The sequence below is a fragment of the Belonocnema kinseyi genome, chromosome 5, assembly GCF_010883055.1.
Source record: "Belonocnema kinseyi isolate 2016_QV_RU_SX_M_011 chromosome 5, B_treatae_v1, whole genome shotgun sequence".
NCBI classification, from domain to species: Eukaryota; Metazoa; Arthropoda; class Insecta; order Hymenoptera; family Cynipidae; genus Belonocnema; species Belonocnema kinseyi.
In genome coordinates, this window is record NC_046661.1 from 87,928,320 (window position 1) to 87,950,304 (window position 21,985).

General features: G+C 21.4%; 1 protein-coding gene across 1 annotated transcript in view; it reads left to right on the top strand.

The window, feature by feature from the left end:
* Positions 1 to 20,682, top strand: part of LOC117172990 (glutamine-dependent NAD(+) synthetase) — a 141,962-nt gene extending 121,280 nt beyond the window's left edge. Inside the window, exons 12-14 of the mRNA XM_033361330.1 lie at positions 4,488 to 4,664; positions 4,744 to 4,846; positions 20,448 to 20,682. Coding sequence (XP_033217221.1) covers positions 4,488 to 4,664; positions 4,744 to 4,846; positions 20,448 to 20,476 — 309 coding nt within the window. The 3' untranslated portion in view covers positions 20,477 to 20,682. The remainder of the gene's footprint in view (positions 1 to 4,487; positions 4,665 to 4,743; positions 4,847 to 20,447) is intronic.
* The last annotated feature ends 1,303 nt before the right edge of the window (positions 20,683 to 21,985 follow it).

The window sequence follows — 21,985 nt, forward strand, 5'->3', positions numbered from 1 at the left end:
AATTTGCAACCTAGAAAAATGAATTTTAAATCCAAAAATATATATTTTTTAGAAAATAGTTGAATTTTAAACATAAAAACCGAATTTTTTAGGAAAAAGTTGAATTTCCGATCAAGATATTAATTTTTTAATTAAATAATTGAATTTTTAAAACAAATAATTTAATTTTTGAATAAAAAAACTAATTATTTAGAAAACAGTAGAATTTTCGAAATAAAATATTAATTTTTAATAAAATAGTTGAACTTTTCACATATTAGATGAATTTTCAAGCCAAAAATATTGGTTTTTTAGAAAATAGTTGAATTTTCGACAAAAAATATTAATATTTAGCTTCAGAGTGCAATTTATTACATTTTATTAACCGAGAAAATTGTTTGCGAATCGGGAAAAATATCCGGAAATGACCGGGATTTTTGGTTTTTTATTGGAAAATTAACTATTTAAGTTTTGTTTGTAAATTGTATTTTTTTTTTGAAAATTGTTTATATTTAGTTAAAAAATAATATTTCTGGATTAAAAATCAATCTCTCTTGGCTCATACTTCATTTTTCGAATCCAATATTTTTTTTAACTTAAGGTGGCAGATAAAGTGAAACATTTCTGTCGATGCTATGCAATTTTTTAGCCAAAAATATCGATTTTTTAGATAATAGTTGAATTTTTAAAACAAATAATTGAATTTTTAAGCCAAAAAAACACGAATTTCTTAGAAAACAGATGAATTTTCGCGAAAAATCTGAATTTTTAATTAAATATTTGAACTTTTCACTTATTAGATTAATTTTCAAGTCGAAAATATAAATTTTTTTAGAAAATATTTAACTTTTCATGGCAAAAATATGAATTGTTTAGAAGCCAGTTCAATTTTCAACAAAAAAAAACATAAATTGTCAATCCATGAGGATGAGTTTTAAACATAACAGTAGAATTTTGGCAAAAAATATTGTTTTTGTAATCAAATATTTCAACTTTTAACTTTTTAGTTGAATTTTCTACCTAGAAAGATGAATTTTTAAAACAAATAATTGAATTTTCTAGCTAAAAACCGAATTTTTTAGAAAATAGTTGAATTTCCGACAAAAATTTTCTAAACAAATAATTGAATTATTTAGCCGAAAACATGAATTTTTTAGAAAAGTGTTGAATTTTCGACAAAACAATTTATTCTTTAATAAAATATTTCAATTTTGAACTCATTAGTTGATTTTTCAACCTAGAAAGATGAATTTTTAAAATAAATAATTGAATTTTCAAGCGAAAAATACGATTTTTTTTAGAAAACAGTTGAATTTTCGAAAAAAATTAATTTTTTAATAAAAAAGTTGATTTTTTCACATATTAAATGAATTTTCAAGCTAAAAGTACGATTTTTTTCAAGAAAAAGTTGAATTTTCGATAAAAATATTAATTTTTTGATAACATATTTCAACTTTTAACTTATTAGTTTAATTTTCTACCTAGAAAGATGAATTTTCAATCTGAAAGTATGAATTTTTTAGAAAACAGTTGAATTTTCAACAAAAAGTATTAATATTTAGTTTCAGAAATCGATTTGTTAAATTGCATTAACCCTGACAATTGTTTGCGAATCGGGAAAAAACCGGAAAATGCCCGGGAATTTTTTTTCTTTGGTTGAAAAATAATTATTTAATTTTTGGTTGAAAATTTATATTTTTTAGTTGAAAATTGTTTATATTTAGTTAAAAAATAATATTTCTTGATTAAAAATAATCTCGCTTGGCTCTCACTTCATTTTTTGAATCAATTTTTTATTTTTTTATTGAAGGTGGCAGATAATGTGAAACATTTCTATTGATGCTATGCAATTTTTTAGCCAAAAATACGATTTTTTTTAGAAAATAGTTGAATTTTCAAGCAAAAACGACGAATTTTTTAGAATCCAGTTAAATTTTCAACAAAAAAAGATAAATTTCCAATCCAGGTAGACTAGTTTTTAACATAACAGTTGAATTTTCGACAACAATTATATGAATATGACCTAGAAAGATTAATTTAAAAAAAATTCAATTTACAAGCCAAAAACCGAGTTTTTCAGAAAATAGTTGAATTTTTGACAAAAATATTAATTTTTTAATAGAACAGTTAAACTTTTAACTTAGATTTTAAATTAGTTAGATTTTTAACATAGAAAGATGAATTTTCAATCCAAAAATATGGATTTTTTAGAAAATAGTAGAATTTTTGAAATAAATAATTGAATTTTGAAGCCAAAAAACGAATTTTCTAGAAAAGTGTTGAATTTTTGACAAAAATATTAATTTTTTAATAAAACAGTTACACTTTTAACTTAGATTTTAAATTAGTTAGATTTTTAACATAGTAAGATGAATTTTCAATCCAAAATATGGATTTTTTTAGAAAATAGTTTAATTTTCGAAATAAATAATTGAATTTTTAAGCCAAAAAACTAATTTTTTAGAAAAGTGTGGAATTTTCGACAAGAAAAAATATTCCTCAATCAAATATTTCAACTTTTCACTTTTTAGATGAATTCTTGAGCCAAAAATATGATTTTTTCGTTGAAAATAGTTAAATTTTTAAGTAAAAAATATGATTTTTTAAAATAAAAGTGTTGGATTTTCGAGAAAAAATATTATTTTCTAATTAAATAGTTGAATTTTAGAGCCAAAAACACGAATTTCTTAGAAACAAGTGTAATTTTCGACAAAAAATATTAATTTTTAATAAGATATATGAATTTTTTAAACAAATAATTGATTTTTTTAACCCAAAGCCATATTTTTTAGAAAACAGTTTAATTTTTGACTAAAAATATTATTTTTTAAATAAAATAGTTCATTTTTTAACTCATTAGTTGAATTGTCTGCGTAGAAAAATTAAGTTTCAAACTAAAAATATGAAATTTTTTAGAAAATCGTTGAATTTTCAAAACAAATAATTGAATTTTTAAGCCAAAAAACGAATTTTTTAGAAAATTGTTGAATTTTCGAAAAAAAATTTTAGCATTTAGCTAAGATAAGGTTCGATTTGTCAAATTTCATTAACCGTGATAATTGTTTATATTTAGTAAAAAATTAATATTCCTTGATTGAAAATTAATCTCTCTTGACTCTTATTTCATTTTTTGAATCAATTTTTTATATTTTTATTGAAGGTGGCAGTTGAAGTGAAACATTTCAATCGATGCTATGCAATTTATTAGCCAAAAATATGGATTTTTGAGAAAATAGTTAATTTTTGAAACAAATATTTGAATTATTTAGCCGAAAACATGAATTTTTTAAAAAAGTGTTGAATTTTCGACAAAAAAAAAACTATTCGTTAATGAATTATTTCAACTTTCAACTTATTAATGGAATTTTGAACCTAGAAAGATGAATTTAAAAAAAATAATTGAATTTACAAGCCCAAAACCGAATTTTTCAGAAAATATTTGAATTTTTGACAAAATATTAATTTTTTAATCAAATATTTAAACTTTTAACTTATCAGTTGAATTTTTAACGTAGAAAGATGAATTTTGAATTCAAAAATATGGATTTTTTAGAAAATAGCTGAATTTTCTAAATAAATAATTGAATTTTCAAGCCAAAAAACGAATTTTCTAGAAAAGTGTTGAATTTTCGACAAAAAAAATTATTCTTTAATAAATTATTTCATTTTTTAACTTATTAATTGAATTTTGAACCTAGAAGGATGAATTTAAAAAAAAATTATTGAATTTACAAGCCAAAAACCGAATTTTTCAGGAAATAGTTGAACTTTTGACAAAATATTAATTTTTTAATCAAATAGTTAAAATTTTAACTTATCAGTTGAATTTTTAACGTAGAAAGATGAATTTTCAATCCAAAAATGTGGATTTCCTAGAAAATAGTTGAATTTTCGGAATAAATAATTGCATTTTTAAGTCAAAAAACGAATTTTTTAGGAAAGTGTTGAATTTTCGACAAAAAAATATTCCTTATCAAATATTTCAACTTTTCACTGTTTAGATGAATTCTTGAGCCAAAAATATGATTTTTTCGTTGAAAATAGTTAAATTTTTAAGTAAAAAATATGATTTTTTAAAAGAAAATTGTTGGATTTTTGAGAAAAAATATTATTTTCCAATAAAATAGTTGAATTTTAGAGCAAAAAACACGAATTTCTTAGAAACAAGTGTAAGTTTCGACAAAAATAATAATTTCTAATAAAATATATGAATTTTTTAAACAAATAATTGATTTTTTAAAACCCAATGCCATATTTTGTAGAAAATAGTTGAATTTTCGAAACAAATAATTGAATTTTTAAGCTAAATAACGAATCTTTTAGAAAATTATTGAATTTTTTCGCCAAAAAATATTAGTATTTAGCTAATACAAAGTTCGATTTGTTAAATTTCATTAACCGTGAAAATTGTTTATATTTAGTTAAAAATGAATATATCTTGATTGAAAATTAATCTCTCTTGGCTATTATTTCATTTTTTGAATGAATTTTTTATTCTTTTATTGAAGGTGGCAGATAAAGTGAAGCATTTCTATCGATGCTATGCAATAAATCGTCACAAAATGACAGTTTTGACGCCTTCTTGCCACGCAGAAACTTACAGTCCTGATGATAATCGATTCGATCATCGGCCTTTTCTTTACAATCACTCCTGGAAATGGCAGTTCAATGCTATCGATTATCAGGTTCGAATTTTTCGAGCAAATTTTTTCATTTATTTTCAATTTCCATATTGAAACTATTATTTTAAACAATTTTTTCCAGGTGCAACAATTAAGCAACGAAGATAAATCGCCCAGAAGACGCAAAAGTCCTCCACAAGTGCCTCCGAAAACAAGACAATTACCAATGAGCTCTGTGATTAGTAGTGAGTAGAGATTAAAATTATGCGGAAAAAAAATTGTTTAAATGAAGGAAAAGTTTGTAAAATATTTAATTTTTGCAAATTCGCAAAAACATTCTCCCGATAATTATCTATTTTTACGACCAGGACAATTATTTAATTAATTCTGAGGTTAAATTTGGCTAATTAATCGTCAAAAATTCATTTTATAATATTCTATAATAATCATGATATAATAATGTAATATTTTATATTTCAAAAAATTATTTTGATCCGTAATCAGCAAAATTCAAGCAAAAAAGACGAATTTTTTCAATTTCGAAGGATAAATTTGTACCAAAATTGTTGAATTCTCTAACAAATAGTTGCATTTTTCTTCAAAAAAGATTCAATCTCTCTTAAAACAGATTTTTTTAAATAGTTCCATTTTCATTCAAAAAATATTCCAGTTTTTTTTTCAAGATTAGAATATGAATTTTTTTAACAAAAAATAAGTTTCTAAAAAAAAAGGAAATTTTATATCTAAAAAGACGAATTTATAACAAAAAATGATTGAATTTTAAGAAAATTATTGAATTTCCTATAAAATAGTTGCATTTTTATCCCAAAATGATTAAATTCCTCTTAAAACAGATAAATTTTTATTTAAAAAAGAACAAATTGAAAAAAATGGTTGAGTTTTCATCCGAAAAAGATTCCAGTTGACTTTTCCAGATCCAGAATGAATTTTTTTACGAAAAATAAGTTACTGCAAAAAATGCAATTTTATATCCAAAACGATGAATTTTAAACAAGTTGTTGATTTCTTTAACAAATAGTTAGATTTTTATCAACAAAAAAGGTTAGATTTCTCTTAAAACAAATGAATTTTTTTTATTTTCAAAAATAGTTGGATTTTCATACAAAAAATATTCCAGTTTTTTTTTAAGATAAGAATTTGATTTTTTAAAACAAAAAATAGGTTTCTACGAAAAAAAAGGGAATTTTAAATCCAAAAAGACGAATTTTTTTAACCAAAAATGATCATTTTTTACAAGATTGTTGATTTCTCTAATAAATAATTGCTTTTTTATCCAAAAAAGGTTCGATTTCTCTTAAAAAACGATAATTTTTATTAAAATTTTGTTTTAAATAAATCAATTTTCATTCAAAAAATATTCCAGTTGTTTTTCATAATTAAAATATGAATTTTTTAACAAAAGTTTCTACAAAAAAAGGAATTTTCAATTCAAAAAGACGAATTTATAACAAAAAATGATGACATTTTCAGAAAATTGTTAAATTTCCTATCAAATAGTTGCATTTTTATCCAAAAAGATTAAATTTATCTTAAAACAGATACATTTTTATTAAAATTTGGTTTTAAATATTTCAATTTTAATCCAAAAGACATTCCAGTTTTTTTTCAAGTTTAGAATATGAAATTTTTAACAAAAAATATGCTTCTACAAAAAAAAAGGATTTTTCAATCCAAAAAGACGATTATTTCAAACAAAAAGAAACAAATTTTCAAAAAAATATAGTTGAATTTTCATACAAAAAAGATTCCAGTTGACTTTTCCAGACAAAAAAACGAATTTTTTAATAAAAATTCAGTATCTGGGGGGAAAATGGATTTTTTAATCAAAAACGACGAATTTTTAACAAATTGTCGATTTCTCTAACAAATAGTTGCATTTTTATCCAAAAAGATTAAATTTCTCTTAAAACAGATAAATTTTTATTTCGAAAAGAACAAATTTTCAAAAAAATATAGTTGAATTTTTATCCAAAAAAGATTCCAGTTGACTTTTCAAGATCAAAAAATGAATTTTTTAACGAAAAATAAGATTCTACGAAAAAAAAGAATTTTCAATCCAAAAAGACGATTTTTTTTGAGAAAAAGAACAAATTTTCAAAAAAATATAGTTGAATTTTCATGCAAAAAAAATTCCAGTTGACTTTTCAAGATCAAAAAATGAATTTTTTAATAAAAATTCAGTTTCTGGGTGAAAAATAGATTTTTTAATCAAAAATGACGAATTTTCAACAAATTGTTGATTTCTCTAACAAATAGTTGAATTTTTATCCAAATAGATTAAATTTCTCTTAAAACAGATAAATTTTTATTTCAAAAAAATATAGGTGAATTTTCATCCAAAAAAGATTCCAGTTGACTTTTCAAGATCAAAAAATGTATTTTTTAACAAAAAATAAGATTCTACGAAAAAGAAGAATTTTCAGTCCAAAACGACGAATTTTTCGACAAAAATGTATAAATTTTTAAGAAATTGTTTATTTTTCTAACAAATAGGTGCATTTTTATCCAAAAAAAGGTTAGATTTCTCTTAAAACAGATAAATTTTTTTTAAATAGTTCAATTTTCATCCAAAAAAATTTCCGGTTGACTTTTCAAGATTAGAATATGAATTTTTCAACACATAATAAGTTTCTACAAAAAAAAAGGAATTTTCAATCCAAAAAGATGAATTTATAACAAAAAATGATGACATTTTAAAAAGCATTTTAAGCATTTTTATCCAAAAAGATTAAATTTCTCTTAAAACAGATCAATTTTTATTAAAAGTTGGTTTCAAATAGTTCAGTTTTCATCCAAAAAATATTACAGTTTTTTTCAACATTAAAAGATGAATTTTTTAACAAAAAATAAGTTTCTACAAAAAAAAAGGAATTTTCAATCCAAAAAGACGAATTTTTAACGAAAAATGTTGACACTTTAAGAAAGTTGTTAAATTTTCTATCAAATAGTTGCATTTTTACCCCCCAAAAAGATTAAATTTATCTTAAAACAGAGACATTTTTATTTAAAAAAGAACAAATTTTCAAAAAATATATAGTTGAATTTTTATCCAAAAAAGATTGCAGTTGAATTTTCAAGATCAAATGATGAATTTTTTTAACAAAAAATAAGTTGCTGCGAAAAAAAAAGAATTTTTAATCCAAAACGACGAATTTTTTCCACCAAAAAGGATGAATTTTGAAAAAAGTGTTAATTTCTGTAACAAATAATTGCATTTTTATAAAAAAGGGTATATTTTTCTTCAAAAATATGAATTTTTATTTCAAAAGTAAAATCAGAAAAATAGTTGAATTTTGATCCAAAAAAGATTCCACTGTACTTTTCCAGATCAAAAAATGAATTTTTTAACAAAAAATAAGTTTGTGTGAAAAAATGGAATTTTTAGTCCAAAACGATGCATTTTTTTTAACCAAAAAGGATTAATTTTTTAAAGAATTGTGGAATTCTCTACTAAATAGTTGCATTTTCATCCAAAAAGATAAAATTTTTTTTAAAACAAATAAATTGTTATTAAAATTTTTTTTAAATATGTAGTTTAATTTTCACTTAAAAAATATTCCAATTTTTTAAAAAGATTATAATATGAATTTTTGACAAAAAATAATTTTTTAAACAAAAAATAGAATTTTCAATCCAAAGCAACAGATTTTTTCAAACAAAAAGGATGAATTTTTAACAAATCGTTGATTTTTCCAACAAATAGTTAAATTTTTATCCAAAGAAAGATTGAACTTATCTTAAAACAGATACATTTTTTTGAAAAAAAAATAAATTTTCAACAAGAAAAAATAGTTGAATTTTCATCCGAAAAAGATTCCAGTTGACTTTCTAAGATTAAATCATGTTATTTTTCTCCAAAAATAAGGTTCTACGAAAAAGAAGAAATTTTTAACCTAAAATGATGAATTTATAACGAAAAATGATGACTTTTTAACAAAATTGTTGCATTTTTTATCAAAAAGTTCCGTTTTTAACAACAGAAGATTACATTTATCTTAAAACAGATAAACTTTTATTAAAAAAAAAAAATGTTAAAAATGTAGTTGAATCTTCATCCAAAAAAAATTACAGTTGGATTTTCAAGATCAAAAAATGAACTTTTTAACTAAAAATAAGTTTGTGCAAAAAAACGGAATTTTTAGTCCAAAAAGACGAATTTATAACAAAAATATGAAATTTGAAGAACATTGTTGAATTTCCTATCAAATAGTTGCATTTTCATCCCAAAAAGATTAAATTTCTCTTAAAATAAATACGTATTTATTTAGAAAAGAACAAATTTGAAAAAAAATAGTTTAATTTTCATCCAAAAAAGATTCCAGTTGACTTTTCCAGATCAAAAAATAATTTTCTGCGAAAAAAATGGAATTTTCAATCCAAAATGACGAATTTTTTTAACCAAAAAGGATTAATTTTTAAAAAAATGTTGATTTCTCTAACAAATAATTGCATTTTTATCAAAAAAAGGTTAGATTTTTCTTAAAAAAGATAAATTTTTATGAAAAAAGAAAAATCACAAAAATAGTTGAATTTTTATGCATAAAAGATTCCAGTTGACTTTTGAAGATTAAGCATGAATTTTTTAACCAAAAATAAGGTTCTACGAAAATGAAAGATTTTTAAAACCAAAAAGACGAATTTATAACTAAAAATGATGATGATTTAAGAAATATATTAAATTTCCTATTAAATAGTTCCATTTTTATCCAAAAAAGGTTAGATTTCTCTCAAAATAGATACATTTTTATTAAAACTTTTTTTTAAATAGTTCCATTTTCATCCAAAAAATATTACATTTTTTTCAAGATGAGAATATGATTTTTTTAACTTTAAATTTCTCTTAAAACAGATACATTTTTATTTTTAAAAATAATAAATTTAAATAAATAATTTTCTAATAAATAAATTAAATTTTCAATACCAAAAGACGAATTTTTAACAAAAAATACTGATATTTTCAGAAAATTGTTAAATTTCCTATCAAATAGTTGCATTTTTATCCCAAAAAATTAAATTTCTCCTAAAACAGATACTTTTTTATTTAAAAAAGAACAAATAAAAAAAATGTTTGAAATTTCATTCAAAAAACATTCCACTTGAGTTTTCACGATCAAAAAATGAATTTTCTAACAAATTTAATTTTTAACAAATTTAATCGAATTTTTCATTTATAGCGACGAATTTTTTCAATCACAATGGATGAATTTGTAACAAAATTGTTGAATTCTCCAATAAAAATTACATTTTCATCCAAAAAATTATAAATTTCTCTTAAAACAGATAAATTAAAAAAAAATTTAATAGTTTAATTGTCATTCAAAAAATATTCCAGTTTTTTTCAAGATTAAAATACGAATTTTTTAACACAAAATAATTTTCTAAAACAAGGACTAAGATTAAAGCATGCACTTTTTAACCGTAATAAGGTTCTACGAAAAAGATGGAATTTTCAATTCAAATAGACGAATTTATAACTAAAAATTATGACATTTTAAGAAAATGTACTAATTTTTTTTTAAATAGTTGGATTTTCATCCAAAAAATATTCCATTTTTTTTTTTAAGATTAAAATACGAATTTTTAACAACAAAAAATTTTCTACAAAAAAAGGAATTTTCAATCTAAAAAGTCGAATTTATAAAAACAACGGATGAAATGTTAAGAAAATCGTTGAATTATTTCCTTTCAAATATTTGAATTTTTATCCAAAAAAGATTTCAGTTGACTTTCCATGATTAAAGCATGTACTTGTTCACCAAAAATAAGGTGCTACGAAAAAGAAGAAATTTTCAATCCAAAAAGGCGAATTTTTCCAAACAAAAATTTATGATTTTTTAACAAAATCATTGAATTCTCTACCAAATAGTTTTATTTTTAACAACAAAAGATTAAATTTATCTTAAAGCATTTAAATTTTCATTTAAATAAGAACAAATTAGAAAAAAATGGTTCAATTCTCATCCAAAAAATATTCCAGTTGACTTTTCAAGATCAAACAATTAATTTTCTTAACAAATAATAAGTTTCTGCGAAAAAAATGATGGAATTTTTAATCTAAAAAGACAAATTGCAACAAAAATGAGGATTTTTCAACAAAATTGTTGAATTCTCTACCAAATAGTTGCATTTTTATCCAAAAAGGTTAGATTTTTTAAAAAAAAAGATGAATTTTTATGAAAAAAGAAAAATCACAAAAACAGTTAAATTTTTATAAAAAAAAGGTTCTAGGTCACTTTTGAAGATTAAGCATGAATTTTTTAACCAAAAATAAGGTTCTACGAAAAAGAAGGATTTTTCAAACAAAAAAAGACGAATTTATAACTAAAAATGATGACATTTTAAACAAATTGTTCAATTTCCTATCAAATAGTTGTATTTTTATCAAAAAAAAAATAAAATAAAAATAACAAATAGATTTCTCTTTAAAAAGAGATTTTTTTATTAAAATTTCGTTTTAAATGGTTCAATTTTCATTCAAAAAATATTCCAGTTTTTTCAAGATTTAAATATGAATTTTTAAACAAAAAATACATTTCTATAAAAAAAGGAATTTTCAAATTAAAAGAAAATTATTGAGTTTTCGTCCAAAAAGGATTCCAGTTGACTTTTTCAGATCAAAAAATGAATGCTTCAACAAAACATAATTTTATGCGAAAAAAATGGAATTTTCAATACAAAATGACCAATTTTTGCAACCAAAATGAATACATTTTTCACAAAATTGTTGAATTCTGTAACAAATAATTGCATTCTTATCCCAGAAAGAATAAATTTCTCTTAAAACAAATAAAATTTTATAAAATTTTTTTTGAAATAGTTCAATTTTCATCCAAAAAATATTACAGTTTTTTTCAACATTAAAAGATAAATATTTTATTAAAAATTAAGTTTCTACAAAAAAAGGTATTTTCAATTAAAAAAGGCGAATTTTTTAACTAAAAATGATGATTTTTTAATAAAATTGTTCTCTGCCAAGTAGTTGCATTTTTAACAAAAAAAGATTAAATTTATCTTAAAACACAGACATTTTTATTTAAATAAGAACAAATCTTTAAAAAATTATTGAATTTCTTCCAAAAAACATTCCAGATTCCAGTTGACTTTTCAAGATCAAAAAAATTTTTTTTTAACCAAAAATAAGTTTCTGCGAAAGAAATGGAATTTTCAATCCAAATTTTTTTTTTAAATAGTTCAATTTTCATCCAAAAAATATTCCAGTTTTTTTTCAAAATTAGAATATGAATTTTTTTAACAAAATTGTTGAATTCTCTACCAAATAGTTGCATTTTTAACAACAACAGATTACATTTATCTTAAAACTGATCAATTTTGATTTAAAACAGAAAAAATTAAGAAAAATTGCTTAATTTTCATCCAAAAAATATACTAGTTGACTTTGCAAGATAAAAAATGAATTTTTTACCAAAAAAATAATTTTCTACAAAAAAAAGGAATTTTTAATCCAAAAAGACGAATTTTTTCAACCAAAAAGGATGAATTTGTAACAAAATTGTTGAATTCTCTAACAAATAGTTGCATTTTTATCAAAAAAAAAGATTGAACTGCTTTAAAAACAGATAATTTTGTATTTAAATTTTGTTTTAAATAGTTCAATTTTCATCCAAAAAATATTCCATTTTTTTCAAGATTAGAATATGAATTCTTTTAACAAAAAATAAGTTTCTAAAAAAAAAGGAAATTTTATATCTAAAAAGACGAATTTATAACAAAAAATGATTGAATTTTAAGAAAATTATTGAATTTCCTATAAAATAGTTGCATTTTTATCCCAAAATGATTAAATTCCTCTTAAAACAGATAAATTTTTATTTAAAAAAGAACAAATTTTCATCCGAGTTTTACAAGTTTTCATCCGAAAAAGATTCCAGTTGACTTTTCCAGATCCAGAATGAATTTTTTTAACGAAAAATAAGTTACTGCAAAAAATGCAATTTTATATCGAAAACGATGAATTTTAAACAAGTTGTTGATTTCTTTAACAAATAGTTAGATTTTTATCAACAAAAAAGTTTAGATTTCTCTTAAAACAAATGAATTTTTTAAATTTCAAAAATAGTTGGATTTTCATACAAAAAATATTCCAGTTTTTTTTTTAAGATAAGAATTTGACTTTTTTTAACAAAAAATAGGTTTCTACGAAAAAATGGAATTTTCAATCCAAAAATACGATTTCAGAACTAAAAATGATGACATTTTAAGAAAATTGTTGAATTTCTTATCAAATAGTTGCATTTTTATAAAAAAAATCAAATTTCTCTTAAAACAGATAAATTTTTATTTAAAATAGAACAAATTTTAAATAATGGTTGAATTTTAATCCAAAAAACATTCCAATTGACTTTTCACGATCAAAAAATGAATTTTTGAACAAAAGCAAAAAAAAAGGCTACAGAAAGAAATTGAATTTTCAATATAAAAAGATTTATTTCTAACCAAATCTATCAAATAGATGCATTTTTATCCAAGAAAAATAAGTACTAAAACAGATTAATTTTAAATAGAATTCTAAATTTTTTTAAGTTGGATTTTCAACTAAAAAGTTGCATTTTTATAAAAAAATTAATTTTCTTTACTAAAACAGATGATTTCTTAAATAAAAATGATGAATTTTCCATAAAATAGTTCAGTTCTATATCAAAAAAGATTTCAGTCTTCTTTTCAGGGTCAAAATATTAATTTATCAACAAGAAATAAGATTCTACGAAAAAAATGAAATTTTCAATCCAAAAAGAAAAGATTTTTAAACCAAAAAGGATGACCTTTAACAAAATTGTTGAATTCTCTACCAAATAGTTGCATTTTATTCCAAAAAATATAAAATTTTTCTCAAAACAGATGAATTTCTATTAAAATTTTTTCTTTAAATAGTTGCATTTTCGCCCAAAAAATTCCAGTTGGCTTTTCAAAATCAAAATATGAATTTTTTCAGAAAAAAAATAAGTTTCTACAAAAATAATTGAATTTCCATTCCAAAAAGATTAATCTTTTCAACCAAAAAGGATGAATTTTCAACAAAATCTACCTGATGGATGCATTTTTATCCAAATTTGTATCCTTAAAAGATTTCGGTTCCTTTTTCAACAACAAAATATACATTTTAGCCAAAAAGTTAATTTCCTATGAAATTTTTATCCAAAAAAAGTTTAAATTTCTCTTAAAATAGATGAATTTTTATATAAAAGAAAAAAATTTTCAATAATAATTCTTTTTTTGTTTAAAGTATTTGAATTTTCATCCGAAAAATATTTCAGTTTTTTCAAGATTAAGACCGGAATTTTTTAACAAAAAATAAGTTTCTACGAAAAAAATTAAATGTTAAATCCAAAAAGATGAATTTAGAACGAAAAATTATCAACTTTTAAGAAAATTGTTAAATTTTATATCAAATAGTTGCATTTTTATCCAAAAAAGATTACATTTCTCTTAAAAAAGATGAATTTTTATATTTTTTAAAATTTTTAAATTGACTTTTCAAAATTAAAATATGAATTTTTAAACAAAAAATAAGTTTCTACGAAAAAAAGGAATTCTGAATCCAAAAAGACGAATTTTTATTAAAAAATATGACATTTGAAAAAAGTGGAATTCTCTACCAAATTAATATTTTATTTTAATATTTTATATTTAAGAATTAATATTTTATATTTCAGAAAATTATTTTGACCAGTAATCAGCCAAATTTAACATCAGAATTAATTTATTATCTTTTTAGTTATAAATATGTATTTTTTGGTATGAAATTTTTATAAAAAATACATCCTTTTTGTTTGCAGATTTAACTGTTTTGTTATAAAATCGTATTTTTGGATTGAAAATTCAATTCTTTCCGTAGAAACTTATTTTTTTTAAACATTCATATTTTGATCCTAAAAAGATAACTGAACTCTTTTTTGACAGAGAATTCAACTATTGTATTGAAGATTTATCAGTTTGATTTAAAAAATCATGTGTTTTAGTAAAAATTAAATTTTTTAAAATAAAAATGCAACTTTTTAATTAAAAATTATTCTTCTTTGCTTGATTTTTCAACTAAAATTTTGGTTCAAAGATTTAGTTGAATCACTTTGTTAAGAAATAATTTTTTTGTTGTTGAAAATTTATATTTTGAGTTAAAATTGATCTCTTTGGATGAAAATTGAACTATTTCATAGGAAATTTACTTCTTGCCTAAAATTTGTATTTTGACGTTGAAAATGGAACCAAAATCTTTTTTGGATAAAAGTTTAATTAAAAAAAAAGGTCGTTTTTTATTTATAATTCATCTGTTTTATTACAAATCATTTTTCTTGGATAAAAATGCATCTATTTGGTAGATTTGGTTAAAAATGTATCCTTTTTGGTGGAAAAAATTAATCTTTTAAGATTGAAAATTCATTTTTTTTTAGAAACTTATTTTTTGTTAAAAAATTTTTATTTTGATTTTTAAAGGTCAACTGGATTCTCTTAGGGTAAAAATTCAACTATTTTTTTGGAATTTAAAAATATATAAAAAAGCATCTGTTTTAAGATAATTCTATTTTATTTTTTGATAAAAATGCAGCCATTTTTAGAGAATTCAGAAAAATTTTTAAAGTTATCCTTTTTATTAAAAAATCCGTGTTTGGATTGAAAATTCAATTTTTTCGTAGAAACTTATTTGTTGTTAAAAAATTCATATTTTGATCTTGAAATGTCAACTTCAATCTTTTTTGTATAAAAATTCAACTATTTTTGAGATTATAAAAAAAATTCTTCTATTTTAAGAGAAATCTAACCTTGTTTTGGGATAAATTGTTAGTAATTGTTAGATAAATTGTTAGAAAAATCAACAATTTGTTAAAAATTCGTCGTCTTGGATTGAAAATTCCATTTTTTCGCAGATACTTATTTTTTTTTAATTCAGTCTGGATCTTGAAAAGTCAACTGGAATCTTTTTTGGATGAAAATTGACCATATTTTTTAAATTAAATTCTTTCTTTTTTTAAATAAAAATTGATCTGTTTTAAGAGAAATTTAATCTTTTGGCGGTAAAAATGCAAATATTTGATAGAAAATTCAACAATTTTCTTAAAATGTCATCATTTTTTTTATAAATTCATCTTTTTGGATTGAAAATTGTCTTTTTTTTGTATAAACTTATTTTTTGTTTAAAAATTCACATTTTAATGTTGAAAAAAACTGGAATATTTTTTGGATGAAAACTGAACCATTTAAATTTTTTTTTAGTAAAATTTTATCTATTTTAAAAGAATTTTAATGTTTTTGGGATAAATATGCAACTGTTTGGTAGAGGATTCAACAATTTGGTTGAAAATTCATCATTTTTGGTTATCAAAATTCGTCTTTTTGGATTAAAAATTCCCTTTTTTTCGTAGAAACTTATTTTTTGTTAAAAAATTCATATTCTAATCTTGAAAAAAAAACTGGAATATTTTTTGGATGAAAATTGAACTATTTAAAACCAAATTTTAATGAAAATTTATCTCTTTTCAGAGAAATTTAATCTTTTTTGAATAAAAATTCCACTATTTCTTTGAGAATTCAACAATTTTGTGAAAATTCCGTCCTTTTTGGTTGAAAAAATTCGTCGTTTTGGACTAAAAATTCCATTTTTTTTCGCACAAACTTATTTTCAGTTAAAAAATTCATTTTTTTATCTTGAAACGCCAACTGGAATCTTTTTTGGATGCAGATTCAACTACATTTAAAAAAAAAATTTTTTATTTTTTAATAAAAGTTTATCTATTTTAAGATAAATGTAATCTTTTGTTGTTAAAAACGCAACTATTTGATAGAATATTCAACAATTTTGTTAAAAATTCATCATTTTTCGTTATAAATTCGTCTTTTTAGATTTAATATTTCTTTTTTTTTGTAGAAACTTATTTTTTATTAAAAAATTCATATTTTAATCTCGAAAAAAACTGGAATCTTTTTCGGATGAAAATTCAACTATAATTTCTTGTTGAAAATTTTATTCTTTTTTCAATGAAAATGTTTCTGTTTTAGGATAAATTCAATCTTTTTTGTATAAAAATGCAACTATTTGGTAGAGAATTCAACAATTTTGTTAAAAATTCATTCTTTTTGGTGGAAAAAATTTGTTGCTTTGGATTAAAAATTCCATTTTTTTGTTAAAAAACTTATTTTTTGACAAAAAATTCATATTTTAATCTTGAAAAAACTAAAATATTTTTTAGATGAAAATTAAAGTACATATTTAAAAAAAATTTGAATAAAAATTTATTTGTTTTAGAAACAATTTAATCTTTTTGTATGAAAATGCAACTATTTGTTAGAGAATTCCACAATTTTTTACAAAATTCATCCTTTTTTGTTAAAAAAATGCATCGTTTTGGATTAAAAATTTTATTTTTTCGCAGAAACTTATTTTTCGTTAAAAAATTCATTTTTTCATCCAGAAACGTCAACTGGAATCTTTTTCGGATAAAAACTCAACTATTTTTTTTTAATTTGTTCTTTTTAAAATAAAAATGTCTGTGTTCCTTGGGATAAAAATACAACTATTTGATAGGAAATTCAACAATTTTCTTAAAATTTCATCATATTTTGTTATAAATTCGTCTTTTTAGGTTGAAAATTCCTTTTTTTTTTAGAACCTTCTTTTTTGTTACAAAATTCATATTATAATCTTTGAAAGTCCACTGGAATATTTTCTGGATGAAAATTAAACTATTTAAAAAAACTATTTTAATAAAAATTTATCTTTTTTAAGAGAAATTTAATCTTTTTTGGATAAAAATGCAACTATTTGGTAGGAAATTCAACCATTTTGTTAAAATGTCAGCCTTTTTGGTTAAAAACTCGTCTTTTTGGTTGAAAGTTGAACTATTTTGTTAAAAATTCGTTTTATTTTTGTTTGAAAATGTATTTATTTTTTAACTTACAATGCAACAATTCCATTTTTGTCTTAAATTTATTGAAAATTCATGTCTTTTGATGAAAATTCGTGTTTTTAGTTAAAAATCTTCTAAATTGAAAACTTAACTATTGTCTTAAATATTCATTTTGTTATTGTTTGAAAAAAAATCTGGTATTTTGTTAAACGTCGTCTTTTTTGGTAGAAAATTAATCTTCTTGTTTGAAAAATCATCTTTGAAAATCATCATTGAAAATTCAACTATATGGTTGAATAATTAATTAATAATAATGAATTATTATCAATTCTTAATCACACTGTTGTTGAAAATTTCTTTTTTTAAAGGTTGATCAGTTTAGCGAAAAATTTATCTTATTGAAAACTGAACTATTTTGTTAAATATTCATTTTCTTTTTGTTTGAATATTAATTTTTTCAACTCTAAATTTATCTATTCCATTTTTTTGTTAAACATTGGTGTTTTTAATTGTTTTTTTTTTTTAATTCAACTATTTTGTGAAAAATGCAGGTATTTTGTGGAAAATCGTTTTTTTGTGTAGAAACTTGATCTTATTGTTGAAGAAATAATATTTTTAATTATAAACTGAACTATCGAGTTGAAGTTTGAACTCTTTTATTATACATTTTTTTTTAATGAAAATTCATCAGTTTAGTTAAAAAATGTATCTCGTTGAAAATTTAACTATTTTATTTATTATTTTTATTATTTTTTCTCATAAAAAATGGATCCAAATATCAAGTCGAATTTTCTAAAATCTATTTATTCGAATTTGCGAAAAAGTCGAATCACGAAATTTTGATTTAACCTTTGGATCCATTTTTTTTTACCAGAAAAAAGGATTCATTTCCATTTAAAAATTGTAATAATCTAAGAAAATCAGGCCGATTTGATGTAAATAAACGACTGCAATCCTCTACTGTAAATTGTATTTATTCCATTTTTTGTTGAAACTTGGTATTTTTAATTAAAAAATTCGTATTTTTTAGTTGAAAATTCAACTATTTTGTTTAAAGTTAAATTTGTGATTTGTTGGTTTAAAAATGCAACTGTTGGGTTCAAATTAATCTGTTTTGGTTCATGATTTACCGATTTTTTTTTAATTCGTCTTTTCTGGTCGTAATTTTTATTTTTAATTGAAAATTATTCTTTGTTAGTTGAAAATCCAACTATAGGCGCACATTAATTTTTTGGTTGATAATTCATATTTTCGGTTTTGTACAAAATTCCTCTTTCTCGTTTGGAAATTAATAAGTTTGGACTTTTTTGCTTGTTTCAAAATTAATATTTATATTTATTTTGTTGAAAATTACTCTTTTATGTTAAAAGTTCATTTATTTGATTAAAGATTCTACTATTTTGTGAAAAATTCGTCATTTTTCGCTAATTTCAACTGTTTGAAAATTAGTTTTTTTTAAATTTATTTTTTAAACTGCGACTAGAAAAAAACGGGAATTTTAAGAATTTTCAGAAGAAAAATGTTCCCAACTTCGATTTCAACAGTTAATTAAATAATTAAAGTGCAGCCTTAAAGATTTAAACAATTGAAAATTGAAAGCGTTTGAAGTTGAAAATTTTTGATAAAAAAAGGTTTATTTTATCAACTGTAAATATAAATAAAGAAATTATTTTAAAAATGGATCTGTGCTTTAAGTATAAAAAACTGAACAACAATTGATTTGATCAAACGATTCTAAATTCGTTCAAAATTTGGGAATTTCCAGATAGTCAATTTTTCAATTCGAAAGACTTGATAAGAATTGAAATCAATATATCATCTATTCTGATCAGTTTATTTTTCAATAAACATTTTAATGAATCACCATTCAAATATTTTTAATTCAAAGTCTTAGGTCTTCCTTTATATTATTTTTTATATTGAATTAGATAAATAAATTTATTAATATACTATTTTTATTAATTTTTTTTAGCCATTCAAAAATTTAAACGTGAGTTTGAAACTAATTTTTCAAAATGAAACATTTCCTATTTTCCTAGGATTCTTAAGAAATTTTTTTATTCTTTTGAAGCCTTTCACATTTCTTAACAAGAATCTAAATTTTTGTTTGGAATCTGTTTGAATTTTCTGTTTGAATTATTTGAAATTTAATTTGAATCATTTTAAAACCTCTAAATATCTCTTAAAATTACTCTAATTTTTTCTACAAATAAGAAATGTTGTATTGTTATTTATATATTCAAATTTTAAGGATTTTTTTTATTAGTAGGATTTTCTAAAAGTTTGAGGAAAAATTCAATTTATTTTAAAATATATTTAAAAGTTCCAAAAAAATTTCAAAAATGGTTTTCAATTGTGTCAAATTTAAAACCACTTCTAGATTTCTCAGACTTCGAAATGCAATTTTAAAGCTTTTCAAGAATGTTTAAACTATTTAAAATAAAAATAATTTAACTTCTAATTTAAGAACTGTTAAGTTAAAAAAATTATTTTTTAATTTTTGATGTGTCTCGTTTAAAATTTGTTCAAATAATATAATTTTGAAATTTAAAAAATTTTATTGCTTGACTCTTTACTTTTGTTATTAAAAAAGGTTAACGTGGATTAATATTTTTGAAACTTAATCTGAATTTTTGAACTCTTTAATTTATAAAAGTTCTAATTTTATTTTATACGCGTAAATTATGAAGCATTCGAAAATACAATTATTGAATTGAAAAACTTTTAATCTTCAATTTTAAAAGTTTATTATATTATTATTTATTTTTATAATATTATTTATTACATTCTTTTAAATGTCTGTACAAAAATTCATTTATATTTTAAGCTTTAAATCAATTATTGTGATAATTTTTCTTAGAAAACTTGACAAGAAATAAAATTATTTCTCCCAATTAAATTGTTGAATCTAAATTCAGATTATTAAAACTCTCAAGAGATCTTAAAATTTTAATTTTTTTTGTTGCAGATAAGAAACATCCAGGAGTTATAGTTTAATTCACGAAGATTATACACAAAAATAAACACAACAGATACTTCCGTCTCTATATTTTTGAAAATTTGATAATTTTTGAAAATCTTTCGGGATCAGAGATTAAATTTAGATTTAATTATAAGATGCTAGTGCTGCGCACTTAATAAATGGCTATGCGCTGTTTGGAATTTAATAAATTTGTCTGCGTTACGCAGGCGTTACGAAAAAATTGCGTTTTTTTTCTTCCTGAAATTCATCATTATGCGAATTATATAATTGTGGAACATTTCAATTAGAGAATTTTTTTATTCTTTAATTTTCCAAATAAAAATTTTTTACAGTGTCGAGAATTTCATTTTTCCGAAATTTGACTAATCAGGATCCGGGAATTCTATTATTTTCGAATTTCATAATTTAGGAATTTTCGAATTAGGACACTAGTGCGAACTCGCACCGTCAGGCCCAAGTCCGGTTTGTTCCAGTTTCGTTGATCTCTCCGAGATAGAAGGACGAGAAAATCGAATTGGTGCGAATCAGCACTTGTGTACCTTTGACCTTTGGCAAAGTGTCGCGAGCTGGAATTTCCTAATATTTTTCTCAAGCAAAGGAGTTTCGTTCGTTTATTGAATGTAAGTATGTTTATGTAAATTTGTTTGTTATTTATCGATTTTTCATGATATTTTCCAATAAATTTTGCAAAAATGTGATTTTTTCCATCAGATGCATGGGAATGAAGTTAAATAGAGTCTAACGTAATAAAAAGATTTTCATTACTTTTATTTCCTTTCCTTGATAACTGTAAATCATGCATTTGAAAATACCTCAACTTTGACCTACCGGGAAAAATACTAAATTCACATTCTCGGAATGAAAAATATTTTTTCATGATTGTGTGTTCCTTCAACTGCAAAATCCCGCAAAGTTGAATTAATTTGAATAAAATGCGAAGAAATGGCGACTTTTTTCCAAAACCGTGATTTTTTAAAAACGCCGCTTGATTTATAACAAATTATCATGGGGAATATTAATGGTTATCCAAATTTCTATAGAGCCATTAGATTCAGCAGGAAATTTCACACAAAAATATGTGTTTTAATATTTTTCTAGTCTCAATCTTCTTTTTTATATTCGAAGTGGAAAATGCAAAAGCCAGATTTGCACTAGAGTACCTTTAGTAGGGGCCAAAAAGAAGTGTACCGTTTGATGGTTAATATAACGTGAATATGAAGTGAAAACTTCCCTGTTTCAAATTTAGTTGGAAATTTCTCTTTTTTAGTTCAAATTTGATCTATTATTGTTGGAAATTAATTTGTTTTGTTAAGCAATTGTATTTTTTGGCTGAGAATTAATCTTCTTGGTTAAAACTTCATATTTTTTGTTGAAAGTTGAACTGTTTTGTTAAATTTTCAAATCTTCTGCCTAAATTTTTTAATTTGAGATGAAAATTTTTCTTTGTAATACAAAATTTAACCATGTTCTTCAAAATTTAATTTTTTGCCTTTACTATTAATTTTTTTCTAACTGAAAATGTA